Below are 23,137 nucleotides of genomic sequence, written 5' to 3'. Positions count from 1 at the left end.
CAGTTTAGGGCTTTTACAACCCAGTTTTATCTCAGTAAACCCACTTTCAAATTTACCAAACCGATGGAGCCCATTTTCCAACATCTCATTTGGAATAAACGGCGGAACACCTGACACGGTGATCCGCGTGGATGGTGCCGACAGTTGGGACACCTGAACAAACAGCTGGTTGATGAACACACCACGCTCTATCAGCTGATAGACGCCTTTGTTCATTCTCGAAGCATACAACACATTCTCATGACCCACCTGGTCTCATACTGCCTGTAGAACATCTTCCACCGACACGGTGTTATCCGGAGGGATGATCCGTACTCCCTGCTGTAGTGACGGAGATGGCGGCTCAGCGGGCGCCATTGCGCCCTGAGAGTCCTCACAACACCAGCAAACACTCAAATAACGATTCACACACCAAAATAAAGATAAAGCACTTACCTGGCCATGCACATAGTACAGAAGAAAAAGAAAGAGGTGCAATTAGTCCAACCACAAGGAGAGAAAAAACATTCAACCCACTCGCGCCACTCAATCCGCCGCTCGATCCACCACTCACACGGAAACCGGAAAGAGAGGAGAGGAGAGGAGAGTTTTTTGCCTTTATTCTCCTTCTTACCACAGTCCTTCTCATCCGACCCATCCAAACAGTCCATCTGCAGGTCACACCTGCGATCCAGGTGAACACACTCCCCACTGGTACAGGAGAACTGCTTATTGGAGCAGGGACTGGGCAGCAGCGGCCCCTGGGGGGTCGTTGCAGGTCTGACTGTGGAGCCTAGTAACACACATGAGTACACATGAGTGTTAACTGAAGCAAAGTGGATTAGTTGTTTATTTTTGTCTTTAATTTAAATCTACATGAAGTCTTGATATCAAACTTTTCCTACTTGGCACATATCATGAGGACAAATGACACAGTGTTTTAAATAGTGATTGATACAAACCACAGTGTTCTTCATCCGACCCATCCAAACAATCCCGTCTGCCATTGCACACCAGTGCTGAGTTGACACACCCAAATGATCGACATGAAAACTGTCCCTCCACACAAAGCACTCTGGGTAAACCAGCATCGAGAGAGGTTGTAGGGATCCATGGAGCTGTAAATTAAAATAATATGCAGATTACAAACATACTGGTCTGTTATCCATACTAGAGTCTAGGACATGGGTGTTCTCATTTTCACCGAGGGCCATGTCAGCACACTGGCTGTACTCAAAGGGGCAGATGTAACTTATAAATGTAACTAAGTGTAACTGAATGTAATGCTAAATAACTGTAACTACACCTTAATTTTAATTAACTGAATGTATTACTTATTCAAGTAGAAACATTACAGTTGCACAGAAAAAAAAATGTTTCTCTGTTATATTTTTCAGGTTATTAAACCCACAGAACTCCATCAATCAAGGATAAAAACTATCCAAGCAAATTTTTTCCAGAAAAAATAATATGAAACACAAGTTACGACATTAAATTTGTTCAAAACGTTTTTTATCAAGAGTTAAAATGGGCTGAATTACTGCACTGTGGGAAATGTAGTTTTTGGTTTTGACCTATTTATTTTTAAACACTCTGACCCTTTTATGCCCTCGCGGGCCACATAAAATGATGTGGCGACGTTTGGCCCCCGGGCCTTGAGTTTGACACATGTGCTCTCGATTTACAAGCAAGATGACATGTCTTTTACATTTAGTGGTTTGTAATCCAGGTTGTCCAGGACGGAGGGATGTGGTAAAGTGCAGTCCAGGCTGGCCTGTGGTAACCCCTTCTGTGGTGGTCCAATGGCCTGGAAAAAAAAACAGAATCAAAACAAAAATAATAATTCTTTATTGAATATAAAAAAGTGAGAAGTACTGTGCTTGAAGTTCATGCTGACCTGTGACCCCAGGACTAGCTACACCGGGAAGGCCACCCTGGGGCCTGGTGGTATGGAGGCCTGGGACACTTGTAATGTTGTCATAGTGGAAACCTGGTCTCCCTGTGGGGCTGGTCTGGTTCTGCAGGCCTGGAAAGCCTCTGGTTGGTGCCATTCCTGAAGAGGAGATTAAGGGGAAGGGACAGAAATAAAATAAAATAAAATAGACAGTAATAATGGTTTTAATTCACTGAAATGCTTATGGGAACAAAACACTGGTTGTGTGGAATGACAGAAGATGGAAAACAAAAATGACAATATGACCCTAAGCTCTCACCACAGTTGATCTCATCAGAGTGGTCCTTGCAGTCAGGTCGCCCATCACAGAGCACAACCACAGAGACACACTCCTCACTTTGCCGGCATGTAAACTGGCCTGGCTCACATCGCTGCACAGTCACCATCCCACCACTAGAAGGAGCTGCAGTCGGGCTGGGTGTCACCAGCTCATCTAGAGCAAAGGTTTTCAAATTAAAGCTGAGCACTGGTCCTGAGAACATAGAACTTTAATACAGTTGAGCACCAGTCCATTTCCTCACCTCCTCGGCAGCCAAGGATTTCTGCTCGCAGGTAGAAGGTGTGTCTGAACTCCACGGGAATAACGCGCATATAGCGAGCTCTGACCAGTTTGCTGAGCCAGCGGGTAACTGGAGTCCTGCCCACCATACGCACTGTGAACACCTATAGCACAACCAAGAAGATGAATCTACATGAGGATGTGTATGGACAATGTGCTGGGTCTTTATTTTTTATCTTCCATGTTCATGTGGAACAAAATTTGTATTAAGATACATATACCCGGAGAAGACTTACCTTAGCAGGGCTATCAGGCTTCCCATCCTCAGTGTAGTCAGTGAAGACTGGCCTATGCAGAGCAAAGGCCAGGCGGTATTTAGTGAGGTAACCCCACATGCGTCCACTGCCCTGGGTCACCACCCCCGATACCCAAGTGGGCTCCAGGAAATCCACTTCAAAATAGGGGTTGAGATCATTTGGCAATGGGCTCCATCCAGGCTCCATCACCTGACTGCACAAATGCTCTTATTTTCTTTGAATCTGTGTACTGTTATCTCCTTTTAAGACATGCTGCATTGAGACAGAGAGACCACTCACACGTTAGGGACAATGTTAAGGCGTCCGGCATCAGCTGGGTTGTTCTCACGATGGGAGGATGAGGTCAGCTGACCATAACGGATTCTCCCATCCTCCAGTCCAAGCGGAGAGGAGCACATGCCTACAGAAATTTATGAACAGAGTCAACATGACAAACTGAGCTCACCAAACAAATTAAAATGGTCTGCAGCAATATCAGATTTATTATTATTCATTATACACAGTAATTCCACCATTAACACTTACCATGATATCCTGGACCCCCAACCTGTGAGCAAAGCAAAAAACAAAAGACTCATTCTGCAAGAAGTTCTATTGAGTGTAAAGAAATCCAGAAAACACACGAAAAAAGAAGGATATTTAAGAATATTACATGTTGGTTTCAGGATTCACTAAAGCTATGCTTGTTTCTGTTTTTTAAAACGCTCTTTCTTCTTGTCTCATTAGGGGGCACCACAGTGTTTCATTCTTTTTCCATTTTAGATGAACATCCCTATTTGTCTGGCAAAGATTTTTATGCTGGTTGCCCTTCCTACTGCAGCCCTCTGCATTTTCCCGGGCTTTGAACCAGCCTACAGTTAACACTGGCGTGTGCCCCCGTAGGGTTGCAGATGCAGGGTTTTGAACCCAGGGCAGCATACATGTGAAGCATGAGCTCTGCCACTGAGCTACATCCTCGGCTTTTATTTTAAATGTACATGTGTTATTTTATTTGTAAATATCAATCCTTCATTTATGTGACTCATATGCACAGCATCATATCTAGTTGAACTTTTGTTAGTTCATTAGAATAAAAATTAAAGAAGTGGAAAAAAGGGAAGCTTTAGACATGCAGGACTAGTTTATGTGATGAACAGTTAATAGAGTGTTTTCTCACAGTTGTTACTGCAGGGAGAGTAACAGCAGCCATGGATGGAGTCCTGAGAGGGGCAGCAGTGGGGGTGTGTGGTCTGCGAATTAACACAGAACCATGAAGAAATTACTCAAAATCCTTCAGCTCACATTAAAACAATGAATGGCAGCAGATCTGGGTAAACAGGGATCGGACATAATGTTAGAATGCAGACTGAATCAACAACATATCAAATTTTTAAGTATTACAAATGTATTATGATAATAATTTTAAATATTATAAGTAACTACAGGTAGTCCTCAAGATACAAAGATTTGAATTACGACCATTCCGCCCTGTCTGACGACTGTAGTTCCTCTTTCTGCCACAACCCCTGCTGAGCAGCATAACATTAACACCCCATGGATTCATATTTAACGTCATGTTAACATGACTCATCAAGTCTCAGACCAAGTGACCAGTTTGCTCTGATATCAGACTTCATGTGGTGTTTTCTTGTTTCCTGTAGGCGTCATCTGTAGCGTTTCCTCCTCCTTTTATCCACATCTGTGAACTTTTCTCTTTTTTTATTGCAAAAAGTGCATACACAAATACAAAAAAATGCAAGAACCCATTATAACATTATAACATGCACTAATAAACTGATATAACACTGGTGAGCAAGAACATGAGACATGACATTACCAGGGACAGGTTACAAGGGGGATTGGGACTGTTTCAGAGGGAGTGTGTGTGTGTGTGTGTGTGTGTGTGTGTGTGTGTGTGTGTGTGTGTGTGTGTGTGTGTGTGTGTGTGTGTGTGTGTGTGTGTGTGTGTGTGTGTGTGTGTGTGTGTGTGTGTGTCACGTTTATGATGGTTGAATGTACAGTATGTTACTGGGATGTTGAAACTGTCCAGGGTGTCGAGCACTTCATATGCCTCACCCACCTGAGATGTGTTTCTTCTAGTGTCTAAGTGCATTGAGAAAAAAAATATGTATTGTTTTCTTATTATTCTTCAATTTAATAAAGTATAAAAATTGTAAATAAATAATGTTAAAAATACATAAAAAATAAATTAAATAAAAAAAATTATAATTTAAAATTCTCTCTGAACTTCTGAGCACAGAATGAACTCACAATGTATTTATGTTTTTAAAATGCACACAGCAGAGGTAGAGATGTGAAAGTTTGTGTCCTGTTACTGTTTCTGGTCAGTTTTAGGGGAAAGTACTTTTGTATTTAGAGTAGTAATAACATTTGAATGATCTCAAATGGTGACTACAGATTGAATTTAAATAAACAGCAATTTAAAAACAAATCGGCTTATGAACATCTTCTCTGAACCAATTGTGTTCTTTAGTTTAGGACTACCTGAACTGTGGTGCGTCTGTGCGGAGTGACGCACAGACGTCTGTGTCTGTGCCTCTTGACAGGTCTCAGTCACATGACAGGTTACCAGCCATTACCCCAAACCTGAAGCGCCCACAGCTGTGCCAGTGTTCTTCATTAAAATCAAGGCAGAATATCTTGAGATCGACCAAAAAGCATTAAAAAACCTTTTTCCATTTCAGGGCTCCTACTAATTATCATTATCATTATCATTATTTGACTTGTTCATCCTTTTATATAGAAATGATCAGAATTTCTCCTATGTTGAATGCGCTGATTGTAAGTCGCTATATTTCAAAATAAGGCTCACTGGCTTAGATGACAGCGGTCCCCTAAAAAGGTTGGGGACCGCTTTCTTAAATGACAACACTGTCCATACCTGTCAGACTGGGTAGTGATGTCGTGGGGATAACAGCCGCTTTCGTCTTCTCCTTTGGGACAGTGGGGGATCCCGTCACAGCGCTGCCTTGCTTCAATGCAGCCCCCTGGTGGAGGGCAGGAGAACTGACTAGCAGGGCAGCTGCGAGGACTGGAGGCTGTGGGGGACGGCTGGGTACCTGTGAGGTGACCAGAATTACAAAACCTGAAATAGAGTCAAATTCTAGACAGGGGGTGAATGACAACACCAGAGGAAGTCAACATTTCAGACGTAGAAAAGCTCAACTGCAATAATTGTAAATGTAGTAGGTTGGGTTGAACACCTCACCACAGTGCAGCTCATCTGATCCATCCCCACAGTCGTTGACCCCATCACAGACAACACCCCGCTGGCCTGCAGGTACACAGCGGCCATTATTACAGTGAAACTCCATGTTTTTGCAGCCACCTACAGGAGTGACAGTAGGGAGAGGAGTGAAGGTCGTCACCCAGTAATCACCTGGAAGAGACAAAATCATCTTAGAATCAAAATAAAATGTATTCACAATATCATAAAGTGAGAGTGAGCATTCTACATACTATTGCCACAGCCCATAATCTCAAGTCGAAGGTAGATGCCATTCTGGAACTCATGTGGTAGTAGGCGAACATACTGAGCAGACACCATTCTGTCCAGACGGCTGTCCACTACTCCTTGATCATCATGGTTACCTTGAAATACCTGGAGGAAGAGTGGTCATCCATTAATTAACAGATTACAAAAAAAACGAAACTAGTTGCATGACCTTGGTTCCATGTCCTACCTTGGCTCTAGGTTGGGTGTCAGTACCAAGCTCTTTGTAAGTGTACCATCGTTTGCCATCCTGGCTGAGCTGGAGGTAGAAGCTGGACACAAAGGTGCCAAAAGCACCACCACCCTGGCTTAGCACACCTACAGGAGAGTGGTAAAGAGACTTGAGTAGTTCTGTTTCAGTACAGGGTAAGTCAAGCAGCCTTTAGTCCAGGTGTTCTTCTGCATGCATGTTTACCAGTGATGTTGTATGGCTGCAGCAGGTCTATCTGAAGATATGTGCTCTGTGTGCTGCTGATGTGTCCATCAGGGTTCTGCTGTGGAAGGTCCTTATAATCCTCAGGTTCTGGACTCCAACCCTGCAAATGAATAGTTTCCAGAGTACATTAGTAAATTCAAGACTTAATAATGCAGGTCACAGTATTCCAAGTGTGAAAATTAAATTGTCAGTTCATTGGACTGTATTACATGTTTGATGTTGTCAAATTATTATTCACATTACTGCTCCGCCTAATTTTAATACATTCTCTTTTCATTTAGGAGCCATCTGAAGGGCAGTATAATGTTGAGCCATTTACATCCCACGGTATACCTGAAGGTCCCTCTGGGGGTCCCACCAATGGAGGCGACCTGCCTCAGGGGGGTGACCTGTCTGTTGTGATGAGGCTCTGAAACTGGAAGCTGGAAGAAACTGAACACCCAGAGGAGACCAACATTCCTCTGAATAAGAGACAGGGAGAAATCCCATGAAAATGATAAAATAAAAAAGAGTAAATAGATAAGTCAGACAATATTCTGAACTGATTAAACACATTTGCAATCCTTCACACTGACCTCCAGGAGGAAGTGGATATGTTTGAACAAGAGGTATTTCCGGCGTGGAGGTCAGGATGACAGGAGGAATGGTTACAGCATCTGTGTAATTTTTTCCTGTTGGGGAATTATAGAATAGAAAGCTTATTAGACTGTTGAGCCTCTTGCCAACTGCCATTCCCTCGTGTTGAGTGAAAGCATGAAAAATATGCAAAAGTCACAAGTTGGGGGTAGGAGGGGCACAGCTCTGCCCAGATTTTGAGGAAGCTATGAGCAACCTTAGAACAAATGAAATGTATATTGATAACTGCATTCATCTATTGCAATGTGGAGAAAGAACAAAGGATAAAGAGGAGGCAAGGCTGTGGATCATGACGAGAGTGTGTGCTCAGGACTGTCCATCATCTATGACAATAATGATCACTCCATGACACCATTCCAACCACTGATGGCAGAATGCAAACCATTTTATTCACCATCAAATACAGATAGCAGAACAACAGTCTGAATTTTACCTTTGCAGTAACAGCACTTGTCTTCCTCTTCAGGCACCAGACTCTGGCCCTGCTCAAACAAAAATGCATAGAACATTTAAGTCATGTCACACATGTATTAGCGTTGCTATAAGATACAGCAAAGTAGAGGAAGAGCAAAGGATAAAGAGGAGGTAGAGCTGTGGATCATGATGTGAGTGTGTGCTCAGGACTGTTTACATGTGATAAGTCTCATACAGTGCCTTCTAATGACAGCATGAACAAATCCAATATTTGTGTTACCTGAGGGCAGCCACTGACGGCGTACGGACAGTAGGTGGAGCACTGCACTGTAAGGCTGGGCAAACAGGAACATAGCTGGCACTGGCCTGACCTCCACCTGTTTCCCACAGCATGGGACTGACCCTGGTACTTGCATTTATCACAAGGGTCTGTTTGGCACCTGCACAAGAAGGTTCAAAGTTAGACTCTTTCCTGTTCAGAGTTTCGATGTTCTCCCTGAGTCTGTGTGGGTTCTCTCCTGGTTTCCCTGCTTCCTCTCACCTCTAACAACATGCAACTTGGAGAAATTTGTCACATCAAAATTTGTCCATGGGTGTGATTATGAGCATGCGTAGTTTATTTGCTTGTCTCGTCTTTGTTATTGCCCCGTGATGAGTTGAGGTCTCAACCGGGGTGTACCCTGTCTCTCGCCTGTGGCCACCTGAGACCCATAAAGTGGATAAGCAGCTGTAGACAAAACGATTGCTGTTGGCTTGCCTACAAGAAGACGGACGGATGGATAAAGAGTTACTTCTTTTGAAGAGGTTATGTCTTCCCCAATGGTCTGTTTTTGCGTTTAGCTCATTTTACCCTGACAGGTCAGGCTGTGGCAGCCAGCAGCTCCTAGCAGCTGACAAGGTAAAGCCTTGTCAGCTGCTAGGAACATTTACCTTTAACTTTAAAGTTTGGTGTAGATCCATTGTTTTTGTTTTTTGTTTTTGTTCATTCTTGGATTCTTTTAAATTTTTATTTTAATTTTATTTTTTTTTGGGGGGGGGCGTCGTAGCATTTTGATGAGATCCAAATCAAAATTTAGATCAAGCAGGTTTACACAGTTGGATGTTACAAAATTACAAAATTAATCAAAATTCAGATGTCTGAGTCTTTCATATGTTGCTTGGAAAGCTCAGTATTTGCATTCAGGTTGATACTAGGTTAAATAGGGAAAATAAATATGGGGCACCATACCTTCGAGCTTTCCTGTAAATTCCTCTACAGGTTCTCCCATCTCCATAATTGGTTGGATTGTTGGGGCTGCGAAACGACCACTGGATGCTCTGAACTCCACAGGGTCCCAAACACTCCCCCCACTCTGACCAAGCTGACCAGCCACAGTGCACTGCAGGGTGACAAAACTGACTTTATATGATCAAGATGTGAGGCAAATGAAAAATGATACCCAGCAAGAAGGTAATGATCTATGGACTCACCAGAACAGTCAGGATTCGGCTGGCATTTCTGAGGCCTTCCTCTTTCACAAACACAAATCTCACAGTTCACCTTCATCTGCTGGCCCGGCCAGTAGCGCACTCCTGACAACTCACACACACACTCCTCTGGCAGCACACACTGCTGTAAGTGGTTCATTACTTGTCCATCTGGACACCAGCAGCCTAAAGGAGGAGACATAGCAAATGACACCAAAGAGTGAAGATCAACAGGGCATATATAAGAAGCAACAATAGAGAAACTTCCTGACTGACCAGAAGAACAAGATGCTTTTGGGGGCTCACAAGCTGTCCCACTGCTGATATGGGCACAGGACACCGGGCAAGGAGCACAGCTATGTCTCACCAGCCCACTGGGGCAACTAGTGGTCACACATCCATCATTAGGACAGGACTCTGGAGTGGAAAGGAATGACAGCACAAGTGTTACACATCTTGCACTGCAAAATCAAAAGTGCACGCATTTTCTCCTGCGGTTTGAAGTCTTGCAGAAAGGTTTACAGAGAAACAAGTAAACATTTGAATATCATGGAACTTCAATTTTCTTTTCAATTTTTTCACAAAGTGAAAACAATTTGTTTTCTAGACTCATTCCATTAATTTTCTTTGATACAAGATGATCACAATTGTTTTGTCTTGGGCCATTTTTCCAAAATACAGGTTGTGGGTTAGCTGGACCCTAACCCAGCTGAGTACAGGTGAGACAACCTGGACATTTCACCACTTCATCATGAGACCATACTCAGAAAAACAAACATTCACACCTGCAGACAATTTACAATTCCCAAATTGAAGTTTTTTGTTATTAGTGGAAGCCGGAAAACCCTGAGACACGGGGAGAACATACAAATTCAAATACAAATTCATACAAAAGTAATAATTATAATAAATTAGAAATTATTTTTATTTTATTCTACATTAGAATAAATATATAGAATTTATATGGAACATATTAGTTTGAATAGATTATACATTATATCACTAATTATACACTATAAATACCACAAATCCTTCAGTCATTACTGCTAGTATGGGGACAATTGATGACTTGACAGTTGTTCTGAAGACAATCCTTGCCTCCCCCCATGGAGTAAGGGAAGGATCAGTTCTTAGCTTAAAGGGCTACTGTTCACAGAGTGGTCGACAGACTAACCAACCCCCCTCACCTGTGCTCCATGAGAAAGATGAAAGACACCCCTGAATGTAGATGAGTGGAGATGTCCAGATGAGTAGATGTAATTTGCTGAGGTTTTCTGTATTATAAATCCTTATTTGGTCTCATGAATTCATTCTGATATTTTGAGACACCAATTTCTTTAATTTTCCTGATCAATAAGCCATAACTGTTGATATCAAAATAGATAATGTTGAAATATTTCAATATAATAATAAATAAATTTAAAAAATTTAAAAAACAAAAAACATTTTAGTTCAAAGCTAGTTTACAGGCAGCTCTTACGTATTTGCATAGCTAGGTTGGTTGGTCCAGGCAGTTGGGAACAGTCTCGGCCTCCATAGCGAGGAGGGATACAGCCTCTGTGTCTGACCTGCACTCCACCACAGCTGCTGGAACAGTTGGACCAGTTTGCCCATGGCAGCCATTGCCCATCCACTAGAGGGGAGATATGAGAGCATCACATTAGAGCAGCAAGTTTTATAATTGACATTTTTAAACTGTTCTTTACTCGTGTTCTCTTCATTACCAGGACAGGTGGTGGTAAAGCACTGCTGCCTCTGGATGTCCTGTCCCTGACACTGATGCAGCAGGTCTCCTGGGGGGCAGGTTCTGTTCCGGCTCATTGAGCCTGTACCACAGGAGGTGCTGCAGGCATCCCAGGGACCCCAGGGCGTCCAGTTTCTGCAGCCCTGCTCATCAGAGGGGCCTCCAGTTGGCGCTAGAGCAGAGTCCATGCAGTCTGCCACACCATTACACACCTGAAAATGTGTCAGGGTGAGGCATACTACTATTTTGTTTTCCTTCTCAAACTTACACTCCTACGTGTTTCACATGATGTCATAAACAGGATAAACTATGATGCTCATCATTCATTATTGCCTCAGCCAACTAGGTCATGGTTTCTGTGTCTATTATTTAGTTGGTTGTTTGTTTGACTGTCAGCAAGATTACAAAAAACTACTGAACAAAGGGTTTCAGTATTTGAAGGCACCACAGAAAGGATCCGCTCTTAGTGTCAATGTGGTTCAGATGGTAATGATTAAAAAGATATGCACGTCCGATAATTTTACAAATCTTACATGGCCTGTCAGAAACCACATTCAACCACCTCGCATTACCAAAAAGCAAGAGTGATATGTGCTGTGTTAAGGTGAAATTTCTTTTAACTTGATATTGCAAAAGAAGGAATTCTATTTTTATTTTATTAACTATTAACTAGCTTAGTAATAACTAAATACATAAAGTTTGGCTGGTGGTAGAAAGTGATCTCACCATATTAAAGGGGACACAGGATCCGTCCATACAGGTGAATTCAGGGCAGGTGAAAGTGCTGTTCCTGTCGCCAGCGGGCGTGGTCAAGATTTTATCTGAACACAGTTTCAAATTTATCATCACATAATCATGAGATAACATCTATTACTTTTTTTTTTTATATAAGGTGATAGTTGTAAAGTACATTTTCCCCCTTTCACTTTGTCTCTACATTTTAGTTTCTTGTCGTTGATTTCTTTTAATGCCTCATTGCCTCTCTACGCATCCATCCTCACTCCCATTCTGTCCATTAGCCTCTCCGTATGTCTTAGAACTCACCACACACCAACTCATCGTCGCCCCGTGGACAGTCTGCAACACCGTTGCACACTTGTGACATGTTCACACAGGTGCGGTTGTCACACGGGAAGCTGCCTGGACAAGGAGGTATCCCGGTAGATCCTAGTAGGCAGATATCACTGTCAGCATACCTGAACTAACATTTTAATAGTGCCTGATGAGTTATGTCCTGCTGCTTCCTGGGTTAACAGTAACTAACCACAGTTGTCGATACTTTCATCTGACGCATCTCTGCAGTGTGGGATTCCATCACAGAGCTGCTGGTAGTCCACACATTGATCCCCACTGAGGCAAGAAACATGACCAAAGCTACAGGGTGTAGCACACTGCTGCTCATCACTACCATCCATGCAGTCTGTCTCTCCATCACAGCGCCAGGCCTGAGGGACACACTGCCCACCAAAGGCACAGCTGAACTCAGAGGAGCGACAAGCTGTGGAAACAGAAACGCATGAAAGAAACACGAAGCACTGAAAAATCACTTCCTTTTCTATTGATTTTTACCTGGAGTGGGTATAGTTGGGGTCGCAAGTGGGGGTGACTGTGTTGCATTGACACTGAAGCAATTTAATTTGATCTCATCTTCTCCTCTTGTACAGTCTGTTGTTCCATCGCACAACTTAGAGGTGGCAACGCAAACACCATCACTACAGGCAAACTGATCAGGAGCGCAGGTCACTGCCACGGACAAAAATATTATCACTGACACGTCCGTCCTTCCATCCATCCATCCATCCATCCATCAGATAACTGCAAGAGCCGATTTTGTATTTAATTGTACCTTTACTTGGACAGAGAGCTTCATCTGTTCCAGAGGGACAGTCTCTGTGTCCGTCACACACTCTGTCTGCAGGGACACACTGGTCTCCAGGACACTGAAACTCCCCTAGTGCACACACACATCTAAAGACAGCAAAACCACTTGTTTCATGATTAAATCAGGCAATTAAATCAATTCAATATTAAAAAAAAGTCCAGTAATCTTCACAAAAAACATGGAATGAACTGTATTGAGAAAAAGTAGCTGTAAAAGGTTGTGGGAAACACACCCCCTCTCATCACTGTGGTCTCCACAGTCATCATGTCCATCGCAGCGGTGCAGGTAGAGAATGCAACGTCCACTGGCACACAGGAACTCCCCCTCAGCACACATCTTACCACAGTCTGTGAGGTGTTTGACAAAGAAATACCTTACAAAATAAATTCTGCGAATTATGGTATCTTGTTCAGGTTACACTGGTGGCGCAGTGACAGCTTACCCTCCTCATCAGACCCATCAGCAAAACCACAGTCCAGCCTTCCGTTGCAGACATGGGTGGCTGGCAGACACTTTCCACTGTCACACTGAAACTCCCCAGGAGGACACAAGGGCACAGGGGTGGTCGGTCCACAGTACTCCTCGTCTGATTGGTCAGCACAGTCTGGGTGGCCATCACAACGCAGAGCCAGGTTCAAACATGGTCCACTGCAATGTAGGGGTTATAATTGTTTCAGGAGTGACTCTTTAAAGTAAAAAAAAATCAAAAATCTATGTCGGTACCAGTAATCTCTTAGTCTGCAATACTTGATGTAATTTGTTGGAATAACTAAGTCGGGATACAGGTTTGTTTGGCCATGTCTCACTATTGGTGGGTAAAACAATGCTGGTGACTTTCTGGGGCACACATGTTAACAGTTCCAGATTATGAATATCATGTTCTTTCTGCTCTCTACATATGTATAATGGTCCTTGCTAACTCTACAAACTCCTAGAATGAGTGCAACAAATGGGTTCTGTATCAACTCTACTTCGTTTTTCGGTTTTTCCCTTCAGGGGTCGCCACAGCGAATCGGTTGCCTCCATCTAACCCTGTCTTCTGCATCCTCTTCTCTCACACCAACTACCTTCATGTATTCTTTCACTACATCCATAAACCTCTTCTTTGGTCTTCCTCTAGGCCTCCTGCCTGGCAGTTCAAAACTCAGCATCCTTCTACCAATATATTCACTATCTCTCCTCTGGACATGTCCAAACCATCTCAGTCTGGCCTCTCTGACTTTATCTCCAGAACCTCTAACATGTGCTGTCCCTCTGATGTACTCATTCCTGATCCTATCCATCCTGGTCACTCCCAGAGAGAACCTCAGCATCTTCATCTCTGCTACCTCCAGCTCTGTCTCCTGTCTTTTCTTCAGTGACACTGTCTCTAGACCAAACAACATCGCTGGTCTCACCACAGTTTTGTACACCTTTCTTTTCATTTTAGCTGAAACTCTTCTATCACACATCACACCTGACACTTTCCTCCACCCGTTCCATCCTGACTGTACACGCTTCTTCACCTCTTTTCCACACTCTCCATTGCTCTGGACTGTTGAGCCTAAGTACTTCAAATCCTCCACCTTCTTGATCTCTTCTCTCTGTAACCTCACTCTTCCACTTGGGTCCCTCTCATTCACACACATGTACTCTGTCTTACTGCGGCTAACCTTCATTCCTCTCCTTTCCAGGACAAACCTCCACCTCTCTAGCTTCTCCTCCACCTGTTCCCTGCTCTCACTGCAGATCACAATGTCATCTGCAAACATCATAGTCCATGGAGATTCCTGTCTAACCTGGTCTGTCAGCCCGTCCATCACCATAGCAAACAAGAAGGGGCTCAGAGCTGATCCCGGATGCAGTCCCACCTCCACCTTGAACTCCTCTGTCACACCTACAGCACACCTCACCACTGTCTTACAGTCCTCATACATGTCCTGCACCGCTCTAACATACTTCTCTGCCACTCCAGACTTCCTCATACAATACCACAGTTCCTCTCTGGACACCCTGTCATCAGCTTTCTCCAGATCTACAAAAACACAATGCAGCTCCCTCTGGCCTTCTCTGTACTTCTTTGTCAACATTCTTAAAGCAAAATAATGTATCTCTAGTACTCTTTTTTTTTGCATGAAACCATACCGCTGCTCACAAAGGCTCACTTCTGCCCTTAGTCTAGCTTCCACTACTCTTTCCCATAACTTCATTGTGTGGCTCATCAGCTTTATTCCTCTGGTTGCCACAACTCTGCACATCTCCCTTTTTCTTAAAAATGGGCACCAGCACACTTCTCCTCCATTCCTCAGGCATCTTCTCACTATCTAAGATCCTGTTGAACAACCCAGTCAGAAACTCTACTGCCACCTCTCCTAGACACTTCCAAACCTCCACATCACCAGGACCAAGTGCCTTTCCACTCTTCAACCTCTTCAATGCCCCCCTCACTTCATCCTGACTAATCTTTGCTACATCCCGGTCCACAACAGCCACCTCTGCTAGTCGTCTCTTATTTTCCTCGTTCATCAACTCCTCCAGTACAATTTCCTGCTTCTGTATCAACACTGCAGCCCACAAACTGGTGAAACGCTGCTCAAACACACCGAATCAGCTCTTTATGTAATGTATTGAAAGGAGTGATTTGCATAGCCCTGCCCCATCTGTGTGAGGACACCCTGTTAGATTACGTTTGTGGGGCTAACACACACCCCTCTCCCTGGATAAGGGGGCGTTCACCCTGAGGTGTGTCCTGTGTGTCCATCAGTAAGATAGCAGTGTGTTGCAATGTCGTTGTTCAGAGGTAGACACGCAAGTTGTTCAGTTGTTGGTTGTACAAATCAACAAAACTTCGATTTTGTCCCAGCTAAAGTAAAGAGGTTACGTTGTATGTAAGCTTAGCCCGTGCTACCATTAGCCGCATCCTCTCAGTGAGAGGGGCGTGTAACAGGCAAGGCAGGTAATGATAGGCAAAGCACATCAATAGAGCTCATTTGAGCGACTTTTGGGCTGCGTTCAGACTGGGAGCCAGAATGCGATCTTTAGCTCATCCAGATTGAAAGCAGATGTCTCTTTTGTAGTTTGTACAGTCACATCCCACATAAAATCTGATTTTTGCAGGACAGATTGAAACTACTTTCGGGAGGTATTTTCAGATCGTATTTCAAACCTGAAGACCTCCAAACACACTGAACGGTTTTGACTGACCGTGACGTCACTGTAAGCGCTGCAAGGGCATATGAAAGTTAAAAAATGTGGCGGACACCTCCGCCCTGACGTCGTTGCTACGAAAACCTGTCAGATCATCCAGTAACCTGGCCCAGTCTAAACAGAGTAAAATCGCATTTGGATACTTGCTAAAAACAGTGTGGATGGTCATCCCTAGAAATCGGATATGAAAGGGAATCTGATTAGAATTCGATTTGCCTGCAGTCTGAACGCAGCCATAGACAGTCGAAATTCAGGACTTTGGATCAGTTTTGGTCAATACATTTTGAATACAGTGTAGTTGGATGTCTGACTGCTGTTTGAAACTGATTTAAAAGAGGAGAATATGGGGCCTTTAAAGTTACATGTTGGTTCACCTTGATGTGGTGGTGCAGCGGAACTGGTCAGGAGAGCAGGTTGTTGGGCATACTTCATCTGAACCATCGCCACAGTCATCCTCATTGTCACACACCCACATGGAGGGGATGCAGCGCCCCCCACCACAGGTAAACTCCGTGTCTAAACAGGTGGGGGAGGAAGGAGGGCAAGCCATGCCATCACACTGCCACAAGCCATCCTCACAGGAGCTGTACACAAAAACAAAAAGACAACCATTGAACTTGCAGAAAAATGGTGGACTATAAGCACTGGACCTGAAGCCGACTGACCAGTTCTGGCAGTGTCGAGTGATGGCGGTTCCAGGTGGGAAAAAAGATCCCTCCCACTCACATGGACACTGATGGGGAAATACACATCTTTCTCCTGTAGAATCAAACATTTACAGATGATTCTGTTCTTACGGTCTAAACGCAAAAACATTTGTCCTGCCGATGGTGCAACATGGAAGACCACGAACGCATTAAAATTTTCCTCCTAGGTCAACTTGACTGAAAATGTTGAATTTAAAATTTATTTTTATTTTGTCTACAGGGTAAAGGTCAGTGTTCTTGATGTGTGCGAAGCAGGAAAGGGCAATCTACTCGAAAATATAAATGTGATCATTTTCAGGTCAATCTTCCCATTAATATCATAATCCTGTAATTAAAAAATTGGGATATTAATAAGAAATATTTTTGCGTGTACTCTCATCATTCAAAATGTGAATATATATTGTTTAGGTGCAAATAGAAATGCTTGTCCCTCTAAACTCATTATCAGTACATCAGAGCCAGATGCTGAGGATCTGATGACTCATGAATTGCAGACATGTACCCATTAAACACATTGTCATGCATCACCCTTGATGACTCTCTCACCGCGTAGGACTGTGCCAGCAGGACAGAAGCAGCCCTCCACACAGGAGAGAGCTCCACATTGGGAAGCTGGACTGTGGCGGACACCAGGACATGAGGGGGAGCAGGCTGGTCCACAGGGATCATACACCAGTCCGTTCTCACACTGCAGAGCTGAGGGGGATTCGAGAAGCAGCAAGATCAAGACAGGAACATGAGACAAGAAAGACTGGAGCAAACTCTGTATGACTGAACGTGTGTCTGGTGCTTGAATTCGACATACGACACAGCTCCTGGGATCTCCAGCGGATGTACACCCCTTGGCGGTTACACTCTTCAGCGTAGACAGCAATGGCTGTGCAGAGACACTCACAGTCCCCACCAGAGTCACAGCTAATACACAAGCAATAAATTAGTACTCTTCATACTTAACCACACATTAACTCATGTCCATTGTTACTGTAAGCGCTCAGTGAAGATGAATTAAGTTATGCTAAAACAAAGACAAATTAATCTTCATGCTATCAACAATGGACAACTTAGGTTGGTGTTTGTGCTTGAGCATCCAATAATTTCATTAAAGAATATGCATGAACAAGACATGTATGAGGATGAGAGTGGGGATAACAGTTCCACTGACTTCAGGGTAGTATTGCATGTTTCCACATTGGGGCAGTGATGGACCACAAACATCACAAAAAAAAATAAAAAATGGAAAAGCTTGACTGAACAAAGATTTTGCATTGTGCATTTTATGCATGAACACATTGTATTAGATTTTAGCAAGTCCAAATAATTCATTTTAGCAAATTAATAAATGATAAATAATGAACTAATGATATAATTATTCAATGTGATGTGTTAAATCAAACTTACAATGTTGTTTAGGATTAAAATAAAGTATAAATGCCATACAAATAAAAAATCCACAGAAAAATAAATACGAACTGGTTCTCCACTTAAACAGAACCAGTTTGAGAGATAGAGCAGAGATATTAAACTGAGATCAAGTGGGTCCTCTATTTGCTGAGTAATGCTCAGCAATTTATAAAAGACATCAGAGCATTACTCTTAGCTTGCCTGCCACATTTCAAACAAGTACAGTCAAATTCTAAGGAAAAGGAATTCATGAATATCTGTAGAAAGAGAAGGGGGTAGAAATTTTCCATAATGCCCTGCAATCTCATAGCCCTGCTCATAGAGAAGACCCACAAATTCCGAAAAAGATCGCCAGTTATACATCAGGTTCATGATTTCAAGGCTGCCTTTGATTTACTGTCTGCCATGCCTCACTCTGGAGCATTCTACAGACCCTTGGAGCACCACCTAAGATCGTTGCACTGCTCAAGCTGCTCTACAGCATTGCAGAGAGCTGTGTCCGTATCAACGGTACAGACTCCGACTGGTTCCCCATCTCCAGTGGCGTTTGCCAGTGGCCGCTCCTGACCTGTTTAACTGTATCATTGACCATCTGATGTCCAGGGTCTGTGAGCGAGTCCCTGGGGTGTCCCTCGGAAACTACCACCTGACCGACCTGGAGTATGCTGACGACACCATCCTACTCAGCTCATCTTACAGCCAGCTGAAAGACGCCCTGGACATATACAGAGGAGAGGCAGAGAAGCTTGGTCTTCGAGTGAGCTGGAGCAAAACCAAATTCATACATGTTGGTGACGGACCAGATCCACCTCCCTTGCAACTGGGTGATGACACTGTGGAGCCTGTCAAGAGCTTTGTGTATCTGGGGTCCATGGTGACGGACAATGGGGACCTTAAACCAGAGATTCTCCGTAGAAGAGCACTGGTAGCATCAGCTCTGCGGTCCCCTTTGGAAGCCACTCTGGCAGCACCAGACTGTCTCCCGCAAGATGAAGCTCAGAATTTACAACTCCGCCATCCTCTCTATCCTGCTCTACGGCTCAGAAACTTAACCATTAAATAAGAACCTGGCTGCCACTATAGATGGCAATGTCGTACCCGCTGGTTTGGTCATGTCCTCCGCCTTCCCCCTGATCACCTAACAAGAGCCATTCTCCAGTTTGACCCTAAGACCGCAGGCTGGAAACGACCTCGAGGCAAGCACCGCACCTGATGGCTTGACATCATTGCGGGCGACCTCCGACAACAGGGAGTTGCTGTGGAGGATGAAGAGCAGCTGGGACAAGACCGCCAGCGTTGGAACAAACTGACTCATCTGGTTGGCTCAACGCACAGGGATGGGACACCCCCCCATCGCAAGAGCCCTACTGACTGACTGACTGACCTGCAATCTCAGAACTGAAGAAGTCTCTTGGATGAGAGACGAAATGTCTTCGAAAGAACTTTCTTAACGTCCAGTGGATTGACTTAAACAGCTTTGGATAACCATGACCTTGGTAACTGAGAACCTACACAGACATCATGTTCCAGATAAACTGCCGTCCAGTAGAGGCAGGACCTACATGTGTTGATGTATCACAAGATGTGACGCGAAATGACTGACTGTAAAAAGTAATTCAATGTAAGGTTTACAAATTTTTGAATCTTCTTTGTGTTCTAGGTTTATGAGTATTTATGGTTTTATGATTAGTGTTGAAGAGGGTTGAAGATCATTTTATTACAATTTTATGACCTGGCCTGGCTGTCATTGCGAATGTGGAACGTAGAATTCATCTTTTTGCAAAATCCAACTTTAACCATTGCTTCTAGCGCCCTTCTTTAGTGAAGTCCATTCCTTAAATGCAACTTGGCAGACCTTGAGTGTATCTATATGCTTAGTGTCTTTTGGTTACATAAACTCATAGAGTTGCTTATCACCTACATATAGACATAGAAAAGTATGGGATATGGGACTACATGAAGTGGAACGTCACAGAGCCTCAAATGTGATTTTTGCGCATGTAACAGCTCACACAACTCCTACAAAATATCACCTATGATCAGTCTTATGCCAATAGATGTGTCTTTATGCAAAAATCTAAAAAACTTTATAATATCCTTGAAGTTACAAAGAATATCTCTAAAATTAGAGCACTGATCAAGAAATTCTGGGAGAGAAGGTGCCATTTTTACTGAGTTAAACTCACCCACAAGCATCAAAGACACACCAGTCATAATATTGCTGGAAGGGCACCTCAGAGTGGCACTGGGAGAAAAGGGCCTGGGTCAGGACTCCACACCTTTTCCTTGCCCAAGTCATTCTGTGTGGGTTCAGCTGAAAACGGGGAAAGGAAAGAAAGTAGTATATATGGGCATCTGTCTACAAACCTGGATTTGCAACACCATCAAAGTGAGTAAACCAAATTTTAATGATGTTCCTGAATGCTTGCGTTGTACTCACAGTACAAGGATCTCTGAGGTCCTGGTCTGCTACATCAGGGCAGGATGAACTGACCTTCCAGGAGTTTCCAAATAGTTCAGCTGTTGATTCCACAATGCCCTGTCGGGTAGTGAAATCATTCTCTGTGTCCCCATCAAAGTTACCACACAGGCCACCGACCCGACCTCTGAGGTGAGACTCCAGACGTACATAAACACGCATACCTGGAGACAACATGAGGCATATCAGCTCTAAACTGTCAGACATGAGCTGACCTTCTACAGTCAATTTCTGAAAGATTTAAAAATGTGTTGTTCATAAAAAGTGTAGCAAATAAAAGGTAATAATATGTGGGAAATAATTAAATAAGTCAAATTTTTGGATGATTCTGGGAGTGACCTGGTTGGATAGGTTCAGAAATGAGTTCTTCAGAGGAACAGCCAAGGTGAGATGTTCTGGATACAGAAAGACCAGACCTGGATGGTTTGGACACGTCCAGAGGAGAGATGGTGAGGATGTTGGTGAAAGGGTCATGAGAATGGAGCTACCAGGAAAGAGGGCAATAGGAAGACCAAAGAGGAGGGTGGATGGATGTAGTGAGGAAGACATGAGGGCAGTTGGTGTTAGAGAGGAGGATGTAGATGATAGGCTGACATGGAAAAGGGCGACCCAATGTGGAGATCCATAACGGGACAAGTCCAAAGGAGGACAAGAAGAATTAAATGAATCATCACAGCTCCACACATGATCTTCAGTGGTGTGACGTTCAGTGTGAAATGTTTGAGTGAGACATGGTTTAGGTTTGTAGAGGCGGACGTGTGTGAAGCCCACCTCCATCCCAAAGTACAGTGACCCCCAGTCTGGAGGAAAGGGAGACAAACAGGCCAACCCTCTCCAGAGTCAGGCCACTGCCGCTGTAAGACTTTGGTAGACTGACTGGCATCCCGTTGACTGTCACAGCTTTACCTACAGAACACACGTTCTTTCATTGCACCCTTTCATTAGCCTTCACCCACCCGATGGAACTAAATCTTACCTCTCAGCAGATGGATGACGGTATTCACAAGGCTGAGGGTCACTGACTTCGTACAGGTGACCCCAGTGCTCCCACAGGGAACATTCTCTGCCGTGACACTGAACAAACCGCTGGTCTCTCTCGCCAGCACATACTGGCAGTCACCCAGGAAAGAGTAAGAGCGGCCATCGAATGTCACGTAGTGTGGGTCACCAGTTGCAACACACACACCAGCACAGGCATACTGGCTGCAGTGCCAGCGGCGGTCCTGACACACACTGCAGGGATTAATGAGGAATAGCTGAGAAAAATTCAACGTCTAAGGAGCGTGGTTAAACAGGATAGTTGCATACTTTACCATGTGTTGCAGTCTTTAATGATGGTGTCATTGCTGTGGTAAAGTCGACCATTATGGTGGCACGGACACTCATGTGGCAGAACACAGTGATCGCCCTGACGTAAAGAAGCATTATATTCAAAACTCTGATGCATTATGTGTGAAAAAAATGAGTGTACTTGAAGTCAATTTAGTTCCATTATTGTTTTTTCCCGTAATCTGAATCTGCTAAAGACGCTAAATCACTTGAAGATGATCTGATTCTGAGTCAGGGCAGCTTCCATGCTATGATCTACTGTCGTCATGCATGAGGACAAGTTTACGGTATATTTGTACGGTTGCAACAATTCATGTATTTTCTAACAATATATTTATCATTCGAACTTTTCATACCAGATTTTTAATAAGTAAAGCTAAACAGCTATGATATGCTTTTTAACCATAGGTGGCATTAGTTGCAATGGCTGCATTCTAATTAGCTTCACCACTGCAGGGTCCTGTAGTGTGTGTATGATGGATTGGTGTATGTATTTTGGAAGAGACCCATCTCTAATATCATCACTACATCGTCTTTTGCGAAATATCTCTGTAGTCTCCTTTCCAATAGATTAGTGGTAGATCGCATGCTTCCCATGTATGCTGCCAGGTTCAATTTCCGGTATCTGCAGCCCTACATGAACACAAGCCAGTGTAGACTGTAGGCCAGTACTAAGCTGGAATAAATGCAGAGTGTTGTGGCAGGAAGGGCATCTTGCATGAAAACCTTTGCCAAACAAATACGAGCATAGAAGCATCTTAAATGGAAAAAGGATGAGATGCTGTGACGACTGTCCCTCTCATGAGACTAAGTTAAAATTATCACCTACAAGTAACACAGTTCCCTGGGGACAGACGCAGCCAGACAGGGGCTCCCTGCAGCTTGAATGGGCGACACTGAAGTCCTGCTGTTGGCCTGGGGGGTCCAGACTGGAGCAGGTGAGGAGGCAGGATCGAGGAGAATAGATTAGAGAGCCTGGACACCGGGTCACCTCACAGCGCCGTTGAGTACAGTTAAACTGTCCCCTCTCACAGATGCTGTGAAGGGAAGGGGAGAAGGAGCAGAATCAGAGATGACTTCAACTGACAGGAATCACTGATTAATATATCTTTTAAAACATGCTTTTACACAAATATTTTTAAAAAAGATAATAAGCTAATAGGTTATAATTTCAACCCATAGTTACAGAAATGTGAGCGGTTAGTATGGATCAA

The 23,137-nt window shown here is 43.7% G+C and overlaps 1 protein-coding gene across 1 annotated transcript in view; it reads right to left on the bottom strand.

Moving 5' to 3' along the window:
* sspo (SCO-spondin) overlaps nt 1-23,137 on the bottom strand; it is an 87,069-nt gene that overhangs the window by 49,048 nt on the left and 14,884 nt on the right. Inside the window, exons 18-58 of the mRNA XM_068304597.1 lie at nt 22,753-22,960; nt 21,908-22,002; nt 21,571-21,827; nt 21,366-21,500; nt 20,556-20,758; nt 20,302-20,429; nt 17,520-17,629; nt 17,261-17,410; nt 16,673-16,766; nt 16,382-16,591; nt 13,264-13,469; nt 13,054-13,168; nt 12,786-12,907; nt 12,509-12,682; nt 12,204-12,437; nt 11,984-12,106; nt 11,666-11,760; nt 10,920-11,151; nt 10,676-10,828; nt 9,472-9,612; nt 9,199-9,381; nt 8,957-9,107; nt 8,009-8,168; nt 7,748-7,796; nt 7,254-7,349; nt 7,012-7,139; nt 6,658-6,778; nt 6,433-6,560; nt 6,209-6,350; nt 5,958-6,128; nt 5,631-5,808; nt 3,906-3,978; nt 3,275-3,296; nt 3,029-3,149; nt 2,729-2,942; nt 2,455-2,596; nt 2,193-2,366; nt 1,865-2,032; nt 1,688-1,777; nt 942-1,097; nt 614-772 (exon numbers count right to left, since the gene is read on the bottom strand). Coding sequence (XP_068160698.1) covers nt 614-772; nt 942-1,097; nt 1,688-1,777; nt 1,865-2,032; nt 2,193-2,366; nt 2,455-2,596; nt 2,729-2,942; nt 3,029-3,149; nt 3,275-3,296; nt 3,906-3,978; nt 5,631-5,808; nt 5,958-6,128; nt 6,209-6,350; nt 6,433-6,560; nt 6,658-6,778; nt 7,012-7,139; nt 7,254-7,349; nt 7,748-7,796; nt 8,009-8,168; nt 8,957-9,107; nt 9,199-9,381; nt 9,472-9,612; nt 10,676-10,828; nt 10,920-11,151; nt 11,666-11,760; nt 11,984-12,106; nt 12,204-12,437; nt 12,509-12,682; nt 12,786-12,907; nt 13,054-13,168; nt 13,264-13,469; nt 16,382-16,591; nt 16,673-16,766; nt 17,261-17,410; nt 17,520-17,629; nt 20,302-20,429; nt 20,556-20,758; nt 21,366-21,500; nt 21,571-21,827; nt 21,908-22,002; nt 22,753-22,960 — 6,011 coding nt within the window. The remainder of the gene's footprint in view (nt 1-613; nt 773-941; nt 1,098-1,687; nt 1,778-1,864; nt 2,033-2,192; nt 2,367-2,454; nt 2,597-2,728; nt 2,943-3,028; nt 3,150-3,274; nt 3,297-3,905; nt 3,979-5,630; nt 5,809-5,957; nt 6,129-6,208; nt 6,351-6,432; nt 6,561-6,657; nt 6,779-7,011; nt 7,140-7,253; nt 7,350-7,747; nt 7,797-8,008; nt 8,169-8,956; nt 9,108-9,198; nt 9,382-9,471; nt 9,613-10,675; nt 10,829-10,919; nt 11,152-11,665; nt 11,761-11,983; nt 12,107-12,203; nt 12,438-12,508; nt 12,683-12,785; nt 12,908-13,053; nt 13,169-13,263; nt 13,470-16,381; nt 16,592-16,672; nt 16,767-17,260; nt 17,411-17,519; nt 17,630-20,301; nt 20,430-20,555; nt 20,759-21,365; nt 21,501-21,570; nt 21,828-21,907; nt 22,003-22,752; nt 22,961-23,137) is intronic.

This window comes from Antennarius striatus, chromosome 20 (genome assembly GCF_040054535.1).
Source record: "Antennarius striatus isolate MH-2024 chromosome 20, ASM4005453v1, whole genome shotgun sequence".
In the NCBI taxonomy this organism is placed as follows: Eukaryota; Metazoa; Chordata; class Actinopteri; order Lophiiformes; family Antennariidae; genus Antennarius; species Antennarius striatus.
This window is presented reverse-complemented; position numbering and strand designations above follow the sequence as displayed.